We start from the raw sequence: 18562 nt of genomic DNA on the forward strand, positions 1-18562 counted from the left end.
AATCATATTTTTCTGGAATTCAGCTTTAACAGAGGATTTGCTACTGGGAAACAGATTAATATTGAAAAATTCATGCCTCTTTAATAACAGGATAAACAAAAAAAATCCTGTTGGGTAAAAAAAAAAAAGTTGGATGTGTGGATTGGCTGGTCATTTTTGTGCTCCTGTTCATATATCGCTAACTCCTACCTGTTATAAAACTGTTTTGTCTCAGCACTTTAGAAACAGCCAGAAAATCTTCATCTGTAATCCTCCTGCCTGGCATCAGCCGATTATTTCCACACAGCTTTAAGGTAGTTGTATATTGCCTAGAAAAGGTTGATAAAAGCATAAGACTAAAATACATTGACCTGACCTTGAATATTACAAATAAGAAACAATTCAAAATAAAACCTCTTGCATTTGAGCTTTGCTTGTTGTATGCACAAGTTTTCAAATACACTGCTTTTTTAACTTTTCTTAAATAGACAAAAACCCTTCTACATTAGATGTTTAATGACATCTGTATAGCTTTCTCCTTATCTGGTGTCTCCATCAGAGACGGGACAAGGTCCTCCAGCACCCAAGGCTGAGACACCAAAGTGCGCCCCTCCATCCCTCCCACCCCAGCCGTCACACACTGATTGCTATTAGACTAGAAGGCGCCACAGGGCCCACAACCTCCCCAACACTTAAATATCTAGTTATCTGGCTTGCAGTCACTGCCATGTATCCCCTTTTCTTATTTATTTCTGCTTCAAACACAATTAGGAGTGACAACTGAATGAATTCTGCGCCCCCTCCTACACTGCGCCCTGAGGCTGGAGCCTCTCCAGCCTCTGCCTCGGCCCGGCCCTGGTCTCCATCATACTCCCCTCTAGATTGTGAGCACACCAGGGCAGTGTCTTCTCCCTAGTGTTTCTTATCTTGCAGAATAAATGATTTCACATGAACATGTACATGTATACCACACAGCTTTCAGACTGGCATCCAGCCACGCCATCCTGCTCCACTGCATGCAGTATCCCAGTACTCTAGGAGAGCGGATGTAGCCAATAGACACTTTGATTTTACATACTTAGCAAGGTATGTATTAGATGGATTGCTCTCTTTTGGAAACAGCCCAGTGTGGCTGTTGTCCCTGGTCCTGTATATGTAAAAGTAAAGGATTCATGTATACTATTTTACGTGTATCCACACAGATTTTTGGAGTGAACGTTAAAGAGACACTGAAGCGGGAAAAAAAATTATGATATAATGAATTGCTTGTGTAGTACGGATAATTACTAGAACATTAGTAGCAAATAAAATATTCTCATATTTTTATTTTCAGTTATATGGTGTTTTTTTTATAACATTGCATCTTTCTCTAATATTTGCAGTGTACACACTAGTCAGCATTCTAAATGATTTTACAGAGCAGCCTAGTGAACTATTGAAAGCTTCTCTGCTGAGAAAAAGAAGATACAATGACTGACAGTTGAGAAAACGAGCTTCAGAAGACAGAGCTCTCTGCGACTTTGAAAGTCGTGGAGCTCAATGGCTCTTTTGCAATGATAACAACTGGAGTTTCTTAACTCTTCCTGTACTGGAAACCATATTAGACTTATGTCTTTGTTCCTAATGTTTTAATTCTTAGCTGTACTACACATACAAATCATTATATCATAATTTATTTATTTTTTGCTTCAGTGTCTCTTTAAGGTCACAAAAACACGCCTCCAGCTGCACTAGAATCATACTGGATACAATACAATTGGTGTTTATGTACCTGTCCTGTAATTCATTTTAAATGATGATTAGAAGTTATGCTTTATGTGAAAAATGTATGTGCGCAGTTGAGACCCTCATTGGTTGTGGGATGTGCTTTTTGTAAACAATGTTCATGTATAGCTGGTTGTTTCCGTACCATTCATATGTGTCCACTTTTGTACTGTATTGGTGAAGGTTCCAGCTGTACTGTGCATGAGATATGCATGTATTTATTGTACTCTACACTGTCTATATTGTACTCTGTAAAGAGCCACAGAATATGATGGTGCTACATAATTAAAAATAATATTAATACCTTGCAGCACTAGAGTTCCAGGTTTGATTTCCAGCCTGGACACTATATGGATGAAGTTTTTCTCCGTGTTTGCTTGGGTTACTTTTAGACAGTCTTACTTCCTTTCACATCCCAAAAACATTCTGGTAGGTCCCAAAAACATTCTGGTAGGTTAACTGACTTTCACCTAAAATTGACCCTAGACTATAGACTACAGGGATATGTATAACTGTGGTAAGGACATCAGACTGTGAGTTCCTCTGAGGGACAGTTAGCAACTGGACCTATTCAATGTACTCCTTGAAACATCATGAAAAAGTCACTGCCATCAAAATAAAAAAACATTTCAACCTTGGTCTCCTACATCATATGTGGTGCTTTTAACCAGTACACCAACTAGCTGGGGTGGCTGACACTGAGAAATCCTACCAGCGGCTGGCATTACAGTAAACCTGGGATATCCTAAAGTAAAAAACTAAGATATCACTGAGCTGCCACTTGGGCTTGGCAGAAAAAGCTGAGCCCATTTGGGTCTGTGCTAGTGTGCAGACCTGAGCTTTCTGTGCCCGCATAGTGCAGCCTTGTCGACAGGCTTGGAGCGGTCTCAGCACAGGAATGGCAGAACCCTCTGGAAGATCCAGAGGCTTCCTTCTCCTGAGGTAAGTACCCACATTGGGACCTTTTTTCTCTTCAGTTTACTTTAAGTAAAGATCCATAGAAGCAGGGATCTACCAATCCAAACAGCAGAACTAGTAGAAAAAAAAAAGCACAAGGACACCGGGAGCCCGATATCGAGTATTATCGTTGCATAAGTTGGTCTATTGTAGTAAAAATATACTCACAATTCTGGGTTGCTTTTACGGCAACCACCATCAGAGCATGTGGAGAAGTACCGTCTCCACTCGGCCTTGTTGGTCGCCATTCCCGGAGGAAAAAAATACCACTATAAGGCTATAATGATATAACCCCACGTTGTGAGGTATTATTTAGTATAAAACACTGTGGGAGGCGCCCTTACGTATCAGGATATATAGCACAACATAAAAATATCTCGAAGGTAAGCGTGATACGTCTTACCTAGTACGAAGACTCAAACACATAAGGTAGTAGAATTCGAATTTATTTATAGCACTAGGGACTCGAATTTATTTATAGCACTAGGGACCAAATTTATTTATAGCACTAGTGCTATAAATAAATTTGAATTCTACTACCTTATGTGTTTGAGTCTTCGTACCAGGTAAGACGTATCATGCTTACCTTCGAGATATTTTTATGTTGTGCTATATATCCTGATACGTAAGGGCGCCTCCCACAGTATAATCCAAACAGCAGTCATGGTTTAGGTTGTGCAAAGAAGACAAAGAAATAATTCAGCACATAGTGGACATAGTGGCTGTGATGAGAGGATCAAAACGCTCATAACCCCCTACCAAATCAACCAATTGGTGCAGGATCTGGGAAGCCAAGCCAATATAGGAATTTGCACAAAAGGATCCGCAAACCATCAGTGGTAGAAGAAATGCTGGTTGTTCTTTATTCAGATAATCCACATGGCAAAGGTAAAAAAATCACAAGGTTCAACTGACGCGTGTCGGGCTTACAGTCTGCCCTTAGTCATAGTTCATAGTGGCTGGGTGTAAGATACAAGCAGGAACAGCATACACTGATCAGCACAACCAAATAGCTGGAATGGTGTACAGAAACATCTCCACAGTCTATGGGCTAAAACCTCTGAAGTCCATATGGAAAAGGAGGTTGTGAAGAATAACAGGGCTAAGATCCTGAGAACCCAAGCTCCAAGAGAAAATACATATTACTCATGTTATACATTGCATAAATGTTTTGATAGAAGAGTGAGATGTAGTAACTGAGGTTTAAACTCTCTTTGCTTCTACTTTCATAGCTCCTGATGCCATTCCCACATACAAGCTGCTCCCCCTTCTTCAGTAGTTCTCCCTTCTCAGACACATCATGCAAGCATCTCACCTCCTACTTTGGCTTGACGTCATCCCCATCTAACTGGTATAGGGTGTCAGGTATGCCAGGGTAGGGCTTCCAAATGCAGTTTGGAAAGAGGAGCCATCAGCTGATTTACTGCACTATGTGGGCAAAACAATAGGTGTATTTATGTACAGTATATAAATGCAGTGAACCTTTAAGAGTAGAAAAAGTCCAGTATTAAATGTTTAAGGGTGTAAGCTTAAATGTTGAGGTGACAATGTGTGGTTCACAAAGTCTGCTCTGCACAAATATGAACCTTCAGAAATTTAGAACGCTTTTGGAGTATTAATGACCTGACCATCTTGTGATAAGATACTTACTTTTCTAGCTGAAGAAACATTTCCTCTGTGAAAGGGTTAACATCTTGGTTTAGCTCAGCACATGCTGCAGTGTACACCTGGCTCAGGCCTACTGCCATGGCTAAACAAGAAAGAAGGGCAATAAATTAATGAAACTCATCAATGGTTCTCACTTTATGTGATATGCTGCATAACAGTGATCATATTAATGGATAAAATAATAGTAGATAATAAATCCGACATTGCAGTTAGGCAAAAGAAGGTCACTAAAACCACTGTTACATGGTAGCAAGTTTACAGGGGTTGGACAAAATAATGGAAACTCCTAACATTTTGGCATCATAATCTTTGAACGTTTTAACGGGATCCGGACGGACGCAGTACAAATCTACGACCAGCAGGTGGTGCACCCTGCACCCTGATTGGACATGCAGAAACCAGGTAGACCAGCACCCAATGGGGACAGACGTGTGCTAGAGTGGATAGACCCAGTAGTAGAGAGAGCCTGATACAGCTTGAGGAAGGACCTTGTCCGAAACAGCGTCTGTCGCTGTTATGGCTATCTCTTTGTCTTTTTAAACAATAAAAGAGCTATATATTATTGACGTGGTGCTGTGGACTTCTCGTGTTGGACCCTGATTGGACATAACATAAACTCTACGTCGCATTGACCGTGCATACCCGCCGTTTACTACCGATCACGACGCCCTCGCCACTCTGTCTCCACCGCAGTTTTCTCGGCAGAGCACTGTGAGCCGGGCAGGAGCCTTTTTCATTGGCCTCTGGCCTTGTCATCACTGTAAGTCAATCCCATTGGCTTACATTGATTGACAGGGTCAGGAGCCTGCTTGGCATGCTTGGCATTTCAAGAGGTACTGTCTCAAAAGTAATGACTGCCTTTAAAAGAGAAGGAAAAACGTCCTCAGCGAAGCACAGTTGGGACCAAAAATCGAAGTTGTCTGAGAGCAGTGGTGCTCAGCAGAGCTCGAATATTCGAGTAGCTCGAATATTCGAGCTCTTTTTCAGCTATTCGAGCTCGGTATTCGAGCTCCGAATAGCTGTAGCTATTCGAATGGGCTATCCGAGTACACTCGAATAGCCCATTCACTATTCGAGCTATTCGAGCAACCCGGCGCTATTCGAGCTCGGTACCGAGCTCGAATAGCGTCATAGCCCAGATTGATGTCCTTAGAGCCAATCAGAGGGCTCCCAGGCCCTCTGACGGCAGTCAATCACAGAGGGGGACCCTGGCCAGCCCCTACCCTATAAATAGCGGCCGCCATGTTCCGTTTCTCCATGCTTGCCTGAGACTTGTACAGAGAGAGAGTTGCTCCTTTGTGCTTTGGCTTAGCAAGTGCTCTATTGTGATCATTTACCTAGCGTTTTTGCTCACCTACACCTGCCATATACACCTATATTGTTGTTAGTTAGATAGACATTGTATTTTAGTTAGTAGCTTGTGTGTTACATTAGAGACAGGCAGCTGCTGCAAGCTTACAGGTTTAGGCCTCAGGGGGGCCTTGCCTCTGTGGGCAGCTGTCCTCTGTTTATTTCTCTCATCTATACCAGTATTTCTGCTGTCCTTTACTAATAGTATTGTAGTTATACTGTACTAGGAGTAGGACACTCACTGACTGTCACTGTTTATAGGCTACTAGCTAGCTCCTGCGTGTGTGCACTCACTCACTGTCTGTGTGTGTACACACACTCTATTTCCTTCTGATTACTCATAGATTATTGTTAGTTATTTGTACTTACTTACTACTTACTCTTACTGTACCCGTAGGGACACTCAGTGTCACTGTTCATATAGGCTACTAGCTCCTGCGTGCGGTCACTCACTGTCTGAGTGTACACACACCACCCACACTCCATTTCCTTCTGATCGCTGATTGATTATTGTAATTAGTTAGTTCTACTTACTGTTACTACTTACTCTTACTGTACTAGGAGTCTAGGACACCCAGTCACTGTGTTCATAGGCTACTAGCTCCTGCGTGCGGTCACTCACTGTCTGAGTGTACACACACCACCCACACTCCATTTCCTTCTGATCGCTGATTGATTATTGTAATTAGTTAGTTCTACTTACTGTTACTACTTACTCTTACTGTACTAGGAGTCTAGGACACTCAGTCACTGTGTTCATAGGCTACTAGCTCCTGCGTGCGGTCACTCACTGTCTGAGTGTACACACACCACCCACACTCTATTTCCTTCTGATCGCTGATTGATTATTGTAATTAGTTAGTTGTACTTACTGTTACTACTTACTCTTACTGTACTAGGAGTCTAGGACACTCAGTCACTGTGTTCATAGGCTACTAGCTCCTGCGTGCGGTCACTCACTGTCTGAGTGTACACACACCACCCACACTCTATTTCCTTCTGATCGCTGATTGATTATTGTAATTAGTTAGTTCTACTTACTGTTACTACTTACTCTTACTGTACTAGGAGTCTAGGACACTCAGTCACTGTGTTCATAGGCTACTAGCTCCTGCGTGCGTGCACTCACTGTCTGAGTGTACACACACCCACACTCCATTTCCTTCTGATCGCTGATTGATTATTGTAATTAGTTAGTTCTACTTACTGTTACTACTTACTCTTACTGTACTAGGAGTCTAGGACACTCAGTCACTGTGTTCATAGGCTACTAGCTCCTGCGTGCGGTCACTCACTGTCTGAGTGTACACACACCACCCACACTCCATTTCCTTCTGATCGCTGATTGATTATTGTAATTAGTTAGTTCTACTTACTGTTACTACTTACTCTTACTGTACTAGGAGTCTAGGACACTCAGTCACTGTGTTCATAGGCTACTAGCTCCTGCGTGCGTGCACTCACTGTCTGAGTGTACACACACCCACACTCCATTTCCTTCTGATCGCTGATTGATTATTGTAATTAGTTAGTTCTACTTACTGTTACTACTTACTCTTACTGTACTAGGAGTCTAGGACACTCAGTCACTGTGTTCATAGGCTACTAGCTCCTGCGTGCGGTCACTCACTGTCTGAGTGTACACACACCACCCACACTCTATTTCCTTCTGATCGCTGATTGATTATTGTAATTAGTTAGTTCTACTTACTGTTACTACTTACTCTTACTGTACTAGGAGTCTAGGACACTCAGTCACTGTGTTCATAGGCTACTAGCTCCTGCGTGCGTGCACTCACTGTCTGAGTGTACACACACCCACACTCCATTTCCTTCTGATCGCTGATTGATTATTGTAATTAGTTAGTTCTACTTACTGTTACTACTTACTCTTACTGTACTAGGAGTCTAGGACACTCAGTCACTGTGTTCATAGGCTACTAGCTCCTGCGTGCGGTCACTCACTGTCTGAGTGTACACACACCACCCACACTCCATTTCCTTCTGATCGCTGATTGATTATTGTAATTAGTTAGTTCTACTTACTGTTACTACTTACTCTTACTGTACTAGGAGTCTAGGACACTCAGTCACTGTGTTCATAGGCTACTAGCTCCTGCGTGCGTGCACTCACTGTCTGAGTGTACACACACCCACACTCCATTTCCTTCTGATCGCTGATTGATTATTGTAATTAGTTAGTTCTACTTACTGTTACTACTTACTCTTACTGTACTAGGAGTCTAGGACACTCAGTCACTGTGTTCATAGGCTACTAGCTCCTGCGTGCGTGCACTCACTGTCTGAGTGTACACACACCACCCACACTCCATTTCCTTCTGATCGCTGATTGATTATTGTAATTAGTTAGTTCTACTTACTGTTACTACTTACTCTTACTGTACTAGGAGTCTAGGACACTCAGTCACTGTGTTCATAGGCTACTAGCTCCTGCGTGCGGTCACTCACTGTCTGAGTGTACACACACCACCCACACTCTATTTCCTTCTGATCGCTGATTGATTATTGTAATTAGTTAGTTGTACTTACTGTTACTACTTACTCTTACTGTACTAGGAGTCTAGGACACTCAGTCACTGTGTTCATAGGCTACTAGCTCCTGCGTGCGTGCACTCACTGTCTGAGTGTACACACACTAAATTTACTTGTGATTACTACTGATTATTGTAACTGCTAGTTGTACTTCCTGACTGTTACTACTTACTTACTGTACTAGGGGACACTCACTCAGTCACCTCACCAACCAACCCACTCCATTAAAGTACCCCACTTTTCACCCGCCCTTTTAAAAAACTTTTGTCTATACGCCCAAAACATTGAAGATGTCTGGAAGTGGCAGCCAGCGCGGTTTGGGCAAGGGGAAGGGCAGCAAGGGAATCAGGAGGAGAGGGAGCAGCATTGTGGCAAGCCGCGGCCGCGGCCGCGGGCGCGCCACCATGCACAGTTCCGCAGCAGCAGCAGCAGCGTCAGTGGCTAACATTCCTCCCATAGCCACTGGCCGTGGACGCCTTGGGCGCCGCCCAGCAGGAGCCTCTGCAACTCACGCTGCAGAGACGCAGCAGCAGCGTGTAGCACCTGCTCCCATTTTCCTCCAGCCGGGTCGGAAACGTCCCATTGAGGAAAAGGATGCAGACACTGTGGTGCAACTCATGACGGAGGATGAGCAGCCCGCCATCAGCTCTGCATCCGAGGCCTCCACCCTCACCACCACCACCACCACCACCACCACCCCTGTTCGCAGCAGCCGCCCAGCAGGGTCTGGGGAGGAGGCCAGTTCACCGTCACTCGCCGACCTGTCATTCAGCAGTCTTTTGACCCCAGGCATCATGAGTAAATTGTCTGCTGTTGTTGGCGATCTTGAGGAGGAGATGCTGATGGGCACTTTGGGGGATGAGGGATTGGACAGCAAGACTGTGGCGACAGTCAAGCAGCCCATCCATGCATCAGGAGAGGAGTTTGGGGGGTCCTCATCCCAGCAGGACATGTTTCAGGAGGGGGAGGATGATGATGACCCGGTGACAGACAGAGACTGGGTGCCACCACCTCCAGTGGATGTCGTCCTCAGCAGCTCTGAGGAGGAGGAGGAGGATGCGCTTGTGGGCCTTGCAAGGAGGCGCATCATTGCAAGCATTGGCAGCGTCCCACACCCTGCTGGTGTCTCAGGCTCAGCAGCAGCAGCAGCAGCATCAGCCAGTACCACCACCAGCCGCACCCAAGCCCCCCAAGCCCCCCCCCCAACCACCACAGGGAGACAGGCAGCAGCGCTTCCATGCCGTAGGGGGATGTTTAAGTCACCAATCTGGCGATATTTCACCATGCCCACTGTGTACAGCAAGTACGCCACTTGCAACCACTGTCAGCGGAAGTTGAGCAGAGGTGCAGACCCCTTAAAGTTCTGCACCAGCTCGCTCATCAACCACCTTGCGGCTAAACATTTCCACCAGCATGAGGAGTTCCAGAGGCTGAAGGCATCTGGTGCTGGCAGTGGCACCACACCCATCACTGCACAGCCTTCAGCAGCAGCAGCAGCAACAGCAGCCACCCGCCCTCCTGCTCCTCCAGCAGCACCAGCAGGAGTGCGGAAACGCACTGCTCCTCCCCCCTCTGCAACTCCTGCCGCCGACACTGAGGCCTGTTCTGGCAGCCAGTCCTCAGTGGCCTCCTCTGCTGTGTCTGCTGATTCCCGTGTCAGCAAAAGGCCACGCCAGAGCCTTTTGAGCGAGTCCTTCCAGGGGGTGGTTAGGGCTCTGCCTCCCAGCAGCCGTCGCGTGCGGCAGCTGAACGGCTTGCTTGCACGGGCCATGTGCTCCCAACTCCTGCCGTACACGCTCGTGCAGGAGGGGAGCGACATTCGTGCGCTGCTTGCTTGCGCAGCCCCAGACTGGCAGCTCCCCAGCAGACACTTTTTCTCCCGCAAGGCCATTCCTGCACTGCACCGCTTTGTGATGGCCAATGTGGAGCGAGGGCTGGAGCACGCGGTTGGTGAAAGGGTCCACGTCACCATGGACTCCTGGAGCAGCCGCTTCGGGACAGGCCGCTACCTGTCCTTCACTGTCCACTGGGTCAGCTTGGTGGAAGGGGGTGAGGATGGGAGAGCAGCAGCGGGCACAGCAGCAGCAGCAACACAGTGGGTGGTGCCACCCCGCAGGCTCAGGGGAACTGCAGCAGGTTCCTCCGATCCTCTGCCATCCTCCGGCACACCTGGCCAAACCCCCCGCCTCAGCAGCAGCGTGAAGGCCCGCCACTGCCAAGCGCTGCTGCACTTGGTCAGCCTTGGGAAGACCAAGCTGACGGCAACCCATGTGTTGGCCAAACTCCAGGAGCAGGAGAGGATTTGGCTGACCCCCAGAGGCCTCAGAGTCGGAGAGGTGGTGGCCGACAATGGGGCCAATCTGGTTGCCGCAATAGACAGGGGAAACCTGACCCACATCCCCTGTCTTGCCCACGTGCTGAACCTGGTGGTGCAGAAGTTCCTGCGCACCTACCAGGGGATGGGCGAACTGCTGGAAACGGCAAGGAATGTTGTGCGTCACTTCCGGCGCTCGGCTGCAGCCTGTGCGAGCCTGGAAGACGTGCAAAAGGAGCTGGATCTGCCACGCCATCGGCTGATCATTGACGTTCCGACTCGCTGGAACTCCACCCTGGCGATGTTGGAGCGTCTGGTTGAACAGAGGCGCGCTGTCAAAGAGTACCTTGCCCTGGCCACTATTTCCGCAGCTCTGAGAAGGGACAAGACCAGCAACTTACCGTCCATCGTCCCCGATGATGACTGGAGGCACATGCAGCAGGTGTGCTTAGTGCTGGCTCCCTTCCTGCAGGCCACAAACATGGTGAGCAGGGACCATGCTATGGTCTGCGAGTGGGTGCCCCTGGTTTCTCTGCTGAACAGGGCCCTCGATGCTTTGCTGGAACAGGGAGCGGCAGCCTTGGACCAGCAGGAGCGGCAACCAGCTGCGCAGTCCACCTCTGAGGGGGAGGAGGAGGAGGACTTGGTGGAGGTCCCTGACCTGGCTGCTGATGAGGGGGATCAGCACAGCGCAGCTGAGTTGGTGCGGGGGTGGAGAGAGGATGAGGCGGCAGAGGAGGAGGATGAGGACAGCACTGACGTCGATGTGCCAGCAGACGTGGCCCGCCTCTTCCCAATGGCAGCGCACATGCTGACGTGCCTGCGCAGGGATCCCAGGGTGATCCAGATGAAGCAGAGGGAGGACATCTGGATCAGCATGATGTTGGACCCACGCCTCAAGGGGAAGTTGAGCCAGTTCCTGCCGCCTGCAGGAGGAGACCCAGCGCAACAAATAAGGAGCTTGCAGCAGGCCCTTGTTGAGCGCTTGGAGGAAGCCTTCCCCCAGCCTTCCACCCCCACTGTCCAGCAGCCAGCACAGAGGCAGCAGCAGGTGCCTGCATCCAGCAGCAGCAAGCGCCCCACAGACCTGCTGTCTCTCAGCCACGAGCTCTACAGGACTGTAGAGGCTCCGGCAGCAGTGACTAGAGAGGAGATGCATGCAGCAGCATCCTCCTCCGGTCACAGCCAACGCCTGACCAGCATGGTGGCTGACTACATGGGGTCGTACAGCGGGCTTGACAGCGATGCCCCTGTTGATCCCATGGAGTATTGGGTCAAGCGCATGGAGATCTGGAGCGAGCTGGCGCAGTACGCCCTGGAAGTGCTGTCCTGCCCCCCTTCCAGCGTGCTGTCCGAGCGCTGCTTCAGTGCAGCTGGTGGCGTGGTCACCGAGAAACGCTCACGTCTGTCTCACAAGTCTGTGGACAGACTGACGTTTCTCAAGATGAACCAGGCGTGGGTGGAAGGCGAGTTCCTGGCCCCTGTTGTCGGCGAGAGGGGGACATGAACTGGCTGCCGGAACCATCGTTAATGTGCCTTACCACCCTTTACCACCTCCTGGCTCCTGCTCGCTAAGCCAGCCTGGTTCACTTTGACTATTACGTCGCCTGCAGCCACACATTTTACACCTACAGTGGGCTGCTGTGTACTGCCCTTCTGCTGTCTGTCTGTGTTTCCCACTGCCAGGGTACACAGATGATTTACCTTCTGCTGCCACTCTGCCACCAGCTATTACGTCAAACAATAGCTATATTGGTTGCAAAACCAAAAACCAAAAAACCATTAAAAAAAAAAAAAAAAAAGGTTTAATTTTTCTGAGGTGCCCGGGTTGAAAACTGTGTTGTCCCAGTTGTGTATTGGACACAATGTGGGCTGCACGACCGCTGTCTGGGACCTCCTGTTGTGTTTATTTACAGCCCTGGTATCACCGCTAGGTACCAGGGCTATTATGTCACGCTGCCTACCTGCTGCCACACTCACACTGCTCCTCCATACCTCCTCCTGCTGCTGCTGCTGCTGCTGTCTGTCTGTGTTTCCCACTGCCAGGGTACACAGATGATTTACCTTCTGCTGCCACTCTGCCACCAGCTATTACGTCAAACAATAGCTATATTGGTTGCAAAACCAAAAACCAAACAAACCATTAAAAAAAAAAAAAAGGTTTAATTTTTCTGAGGTGCCCGGGTTGAAAACTGTGTTGTCCCAGTTGTGTATTGGACACAATGTGGGCTGCACGACCGCTGTCTGGGACCTCCTGTTGTGTTTATTTACAGCCCTGGTATCACCGCTAGGTACCAGGGCTATTATGTCACGCTGCCTACCTGCTGCCACACTCACACTGCTCCTCCATACCTCCTCCTGCTGCTGCTGCTGCTGCTGTCTGTCTGTGTTTCCCACTGCCAGGGTACACAGATGATTTACCTTCTGCTGCCACTCTGCCACCAGCTATTACGTCAAACAATAGCTATATTGGTTGCAAAACCAAAAACCAAACAAACCATTAAAAAAAAAAAAAAGGTTTAATTTTTCTGAGGTGCCCGGGTTGAAAACTGTGTTGTCCCAGTTGTGTATTGGACACAATGTGGGCTGCACGACCGCTGTCTGGGACCTCCTGTTGTGTTTATTTACAGCCCTGGTATCACCGCTAGGTACCAGGGCTATTATGTCACGCTGCCTACCTGCTGCCACACTCACACTGCTCCTCCATACCTCCTCCTGCTGCTGCTGCTGCTGCTGTCTGTCTGTGTTTCCCACTGCCAGGGTACACAGATGATTTACCTTCTGCTGCCACTCTGCCACCAGCTATTACGTCAAACAATAGCTATATTGGTTGCAAAACCAAAAACCAAACAAACCATTAAAAAAAAAAAAAAGGTTTAATTTTTCTGAGGTGCCCGGGTTGAAAACTGTGTTGTCCCAGTTGTGTATTGGACACAATGTGGGCTGCACGACCGCTGTCTGGGACCTCCTGTTGTGTTTATTTACAGCCCTGGTATCACCGCTAGGTACCAGGGCTATTATGTCACGGCGAGCTGCCTGCCTCATTGACTGCCTGCTGCCACACACTCATCCTCCTCCTCCTGCTGCTGAATTTACCTCCTGCTGTCTTTGTGTTTCCACTGCCAGGGAGCACATACAATGGCGCTTCCAACATGCGTGCGCCCACCAGCTATTTGTTACGCTCAAAAATAGCTGCATTTCTTTAAAAAAAAAATTGAAAAGAGAAATACGTGAAGAAGAAGAAGACGATATTGAAAAGGAAGGAGAAGAAGAAGAAGAAGAAGAAGAAGAAGAAGAAGAAGAAGAAGAAGAAGAAGAAGAAGAAGAAGAAGAAGAAGAAGAAGAAGAAGAAGAAGAAGAAGAAGAAGAAGAAGAAGAAGAAGAAGAAGAAGAAGAAGAAGAAGAAGAAGAAGATCGAGAAGAAGAAGAAGAAAGATAAAGAAGAAGAAGAACAAGTATATACAGTAACACTACTGAACAAAATTAAGGACACAACTTCTCTTTCCACATTTTTTTTTTAAAGGAACATCCCCACATAATCACTTGCTGTTGTTACTTGGAAAAAAAGAGGTTTCTTGCATCATTCACCCTCAAAACAAGTGTTGGAAGCTATTTAAGGCCAATTCGAATAGTCAGCTCGAATAGTTAGCTCGAATACCGAATCGAATAGTGAGCTCGAAGTCCGAGGTCGAATCGAATAGTAAAAATTATTCGACTCGAATATTCGACTGACCTCGAATAATTTACTATTCGAATTCGACCAAACTCGAATTTTAAAAAGGGGTATTTGAGCATCACTATCTGAGAGAGATGGTCGGACTCTAAATCGAATTGTTAGAAAAGCAAGCAAGACCACAGCTCCTAAAATCACTGCAGAGCTGAATGAACACCTACAGAACCCAGTTTCCACAAAAACTGTTCATCGTGAGCTGCACAAATCTGGATTCCACAGAAGAACTGCAATTAGAAAACCTCTGCTCTCAAAGACAAATGTTTCAAAGCGTTTAGAGTGGTATAGAAACCACCAGAATTGGTCCCTCGAGCAGTGGAAAAATGTGATTTTCTCTGTCGAATCATCGTTTACCTTATTTCTGGCCTCCAGCCTAGTGTACATTTGGAGACAGCCGAAAGAAGCATCTCATCCAGACTGCCTTCTCCCAAAACATGGCGGGGGTTCTGTGATGATCTGGGGTGCTCTTTCTTGGAAATCTGCTGAGCCAATGATTTCCCTTCATGGAAGAATTAACAGCCAAGACTATTTAGGAATTTTGGGCGACCAAGTTCATCCTATGGTTTAAAGAGACTCCGTAACAAAAATTGCATCCTGTTTTTTATCATCCTACAAGTTCCAAAAGCTATTCTAATGTGTTCTGGCTTACTGCAGCACTTTCTGCTATCACAGTCTCTGTAATAAATCAATGTATCTTTCCCTTGTCAGACTTGTCAGCCTGTGTCTGGAAGGCTGCCAAGTTCTTCAGTGTTGTGGTTCTGCTATGAACTGCCCCCTCAGGGGGGAAAGAAACACACAAATGATCTCTTGAGATTCAAAAGGAAGGGTGTATACAGCCTGCTTGTGTATGGTTGTATTTTCTATGTGTGGACATACTGTACATCAATCTACTTCCTGTTTTGGTGGCCATTTTGTTTGTTTATAAACAAACTTTTTAAAACTGTTTTTAACCACTTTTAATGCGGCGAGGAGCGGCGAAATTGTGACAGAGGGTAATAGGAGATGTCCCCTAACGCACTGGTATGTTTACTTTTGTGCGATTTTAACAATACAGATTCTCTTTAAGAACTGTTTCCGGAGGGGAATGCCATCTTTCAAGATGATAATGCCCCAATCCATACAGCTAGCATTGTTAAAGAATGGCACGAGGAACATTCTAATGACGTTGAGCATCTCATCTGGCCACCACAATCCCCAGACCTCAACATTATTGAGCATTTATGGTCGTTATTAGAGATTCAAGTAAGAAGTCGATTTCCACCTCCATCATCTCTAAAAGAACTGGAGGGTGTTTTAACGGAAGAATGGGCTAAAATTCTTTTGGAAACAATTCACAATTTGTATGAATCAATACCTCAGAGAATTGAGGCTGTAATTGCCCCAAAAGGTGGACCTACACCATATTAAAATATATTTTGTTGATTTTCAAGGTGTTTCCATCCATTATTTTGTCCAACCCCTGTATGTCTCCAGTGTGTGCAACTGTGCATGTTCTTTGATTGCCAAACAGTGCAAGGGCACAGATAAATGTATGTGCAAAGGAGCTACTCAGCTACAGTGCAAACAAGGCAAGAACACGGACCAATGTATGTGCAAAGAAGCTACTTAGCTACAGTGCAAACAGTGCAAGAGCACGGACCATTGTATGTGCAAAGAAGCTACTCAGCTACAGTGCAAACAGTTCAAAATCATGGGCCAATGTACCTGCAAAGAAGCTACTCAGCTACAGTGCAAACAGCGCAAAAGCCCGGACCAATGAACGAGCAAAGAAACTACAGTGCAAACAGTGCAAGATCAAGGACCAATGTATGTGCAAAGAAGCTACTCAGCTACAGTGCAAACAGTGCAAAAGCACAAACCAATGAATGTGCAAAAAAGCTACTCAGCTACAGTGCAAACATTTCAAAATCACAGACCAAAGAACGTGCAAAGAAGCTACTCAGCTACAGTGCAAACAGTGTAAGAGCATGGACCAATGAACATGCAAAGAAGCTAGTTCAAAACCATGGACCACTGAACGTGCAAAGAAGCTACAGTGCAAACAGTGCAAGAGCACAGACAAATGTATGTGCAAAGAAGATACAGTGCAGGGAGCCACGGTAGTATGTTGTTAATTCTGCACTCCATGGCAGCACCACAAACCATACTGAATAACATTGTATTGGTTTTGGTTTAGTAAATAGGACCTGTTGTTTCTTGACCACAGAATATTGCTATCCTATATTGTGAAATGAAAGCAATTGCACATGTACAATAAACTATGAATGTGGGTAACAAGTCCACTTTAAAGCCCCAGTCTAGGCACTTTATATGAAAACAATAGAACATTATATAACATATTTATAGCCAAAAACATTTTATGAAAAAAATAACAAAAAAAAGAAAAGAAGATACGTATTGCCCCAATCCTCGTCTGCCCTCAATGTCTTATCATTTCCAGGGCCCCTTTCCTGAAAATCATTATTGCAATTTCCTCTACACTGGGTGCTTTGCAAGGCGATTATTGCATGTTATGGTGGGTTTTATTGTGTGATTGCTTACATGAACTTCCAATGCTGAGAAAAAGGGCAGAGAAAAATAAAAATTTCATAACACCTTGTTTGTTATGCAATTTTGTTGCACTCCCATTGACTTGCACAAATGCACAAACTCTGAAAACTCTGCATGAAAATCAAATCAGACCACTTGAAAAAGAGCACCGTGATTACAATGTTGATCAAAGTTTCTTGCGATCTGCAAATCATGTGCAGTCTAGAAAATTGGATTGAAGTGTGGCAAGTGGAAAAGGGCCCTAAGTCACATGCAGAGGTGTAACTAGAAATTATGGGTACCACAGCTAAAATATGTCAAAGCAGCTGAAGCTGGACACTCTTGAGCAGCAACATCTTCCTACGGGGATATGAGCGGATACAGCAATATAGTGTATATTCACACACAACATACAACACAGAGAACACAGAGGGAGAGATAATGGCCGACTACCACAGATAAACAGCCTGTAAAAACTTGTCTCCAAAACACACTACAGGTAGTCCACGATTAATGAACAAGATAGGAACTGTAGGTTCATTCTCAACCTGAATTTGTCCATAAGTCAAAACATTGTGCCATCTCTGTCCCCTGTACCTCCTCTATGCCCCCTGTGCCTCCAGTGCCCCCATCTGTGTCACCTTTGTCCTCCTGTGCCCTCAGTCTACCGCAGAAAAAACGTCACTTTACTCATCAAAAAATCTTTTGACTTGTCCCACAGAATCAAATTTCACATTTTCAGGTTGTTGGTATCGGCGGGTCCTTTGTAACTCAGGGGACTAACTGTATAAAAAGTACTAATACTTCTGCAGGATCTTGTGACCAGAGATGTCACTTCATGCAATACAGTAGTCTATATTCCTCAGTTCGGGCCTGAGAACACCTAAACGGCCCTGGGCTGATTTCAGCAATAGTTATAGTTTTGTATTTCTGAAAAGCGCTGCAACGTTGTAATATTTAACAAAGCTTTTCTTCAAGCTCTGCATTTAGCATTGCTTTGCTGCTTAATGTAGTACAATTGTAATTGTAAGCTAGTTGTGCAGCATGGATTTGGACCGCACATGTCTCTATATTGCACATCTACATATTTGGACTTATTGTTGTTTAGATTCATGTTGCACAGTTTTACACTGCATAATTTTGGATTGAAACTTTTTAACAGACCGTATCATCATATCGAAAATGTAGTATTATGTCAAACATTTTTAGTATGTTTTTATATTGTTTCTATTGCAGTTGCTCCTTGTGTATTTTTGCCTGAGGAAGTGAGCTTGAGACCCGTGAAACGCGTTGCAAACTGTTTTTGGACTAAGAATAAATACCTTTTTCCTTGATCGTATACAATAGTTGTGTTTTTGGTAAGTTCACCATTGCCCCTCATTTCATACCTTTTTAACTTGATTTTTACTCTGCTGGCGCCTCTGTATCTTATTGTCCAAATGTAGTACAATTGACTGCCATGGTGGACAGGTTGGGTAGAAACTGTGGAATCCAGCTCAGTGGCCCTGCAACATCTGGAGAATAGTGCTTGCTCTGTCATCTGAAGCCATGCCCACCTGTCTGTCAGACTCTATAGTAGGGCATAGTTTCCGATTTACTAGGGAGTGAGGCATAAGTAGGCACTAGTGTGTTGCTAGGAATCTATGCACAGGTGCAAAAAAAATTTTTCTTTAAAAAAAAAACTGAAAATTAGTTTAAAACAATCTTCTGTCAAATGC

At 45.8% G+C, this 18562-nt stretch overlaps 1 protein-coding gene across 4 annotated transcripts in view; it reads right to left on the reverse strand.

Moving 5' to 3' along the window:
- The window catches only part of LRRC34 (leucine rich repeat containing 34), a 42863-nt gene that overhangs the window by 23409 nt on the left and 892 nt on the right, over positions 1-18562 (reverse strand). For 2 of the 4 annotated variants that reach the window (XM_068280983.1, XM_068280980.1), the window contains exons 2-3: positions 4351-4450; positions 190-308 (exon numbers count right to left, since the gene is read on the reverse strand). In XM_068280983.1, the coding sequence (XP_068137084.1) occupies positions 190-308; positions 4351-4448 (217 nt within the window). In that variant the 5' untranslated portion in view covers positions 4449-4450. Of the gene's footprint in view, positions 1-189; positions 309-4015; positions 4116-4350; positions 4451-14669; positions 14873-18562 lie in introns of those variants that run through there. The other 2 variants (XM_068280981.1, XM_068280982.1) reach the window with 2 other exon arrangements.

Source organism: Hyperolius riggenbachi, chromosome 4, assembly GCF_040937935.1.
Source record: "Hyperolius riggenbachi isolate aHypRig1 chromosome 4, aHypRig1.pri, whole genome shotgun sequence".
NCBI lineage: Eukaryota > Metazoa > Chordata > Amphibia > Anura > Hyperoliidae > Hyperolius > Hyperolius riggenbachi.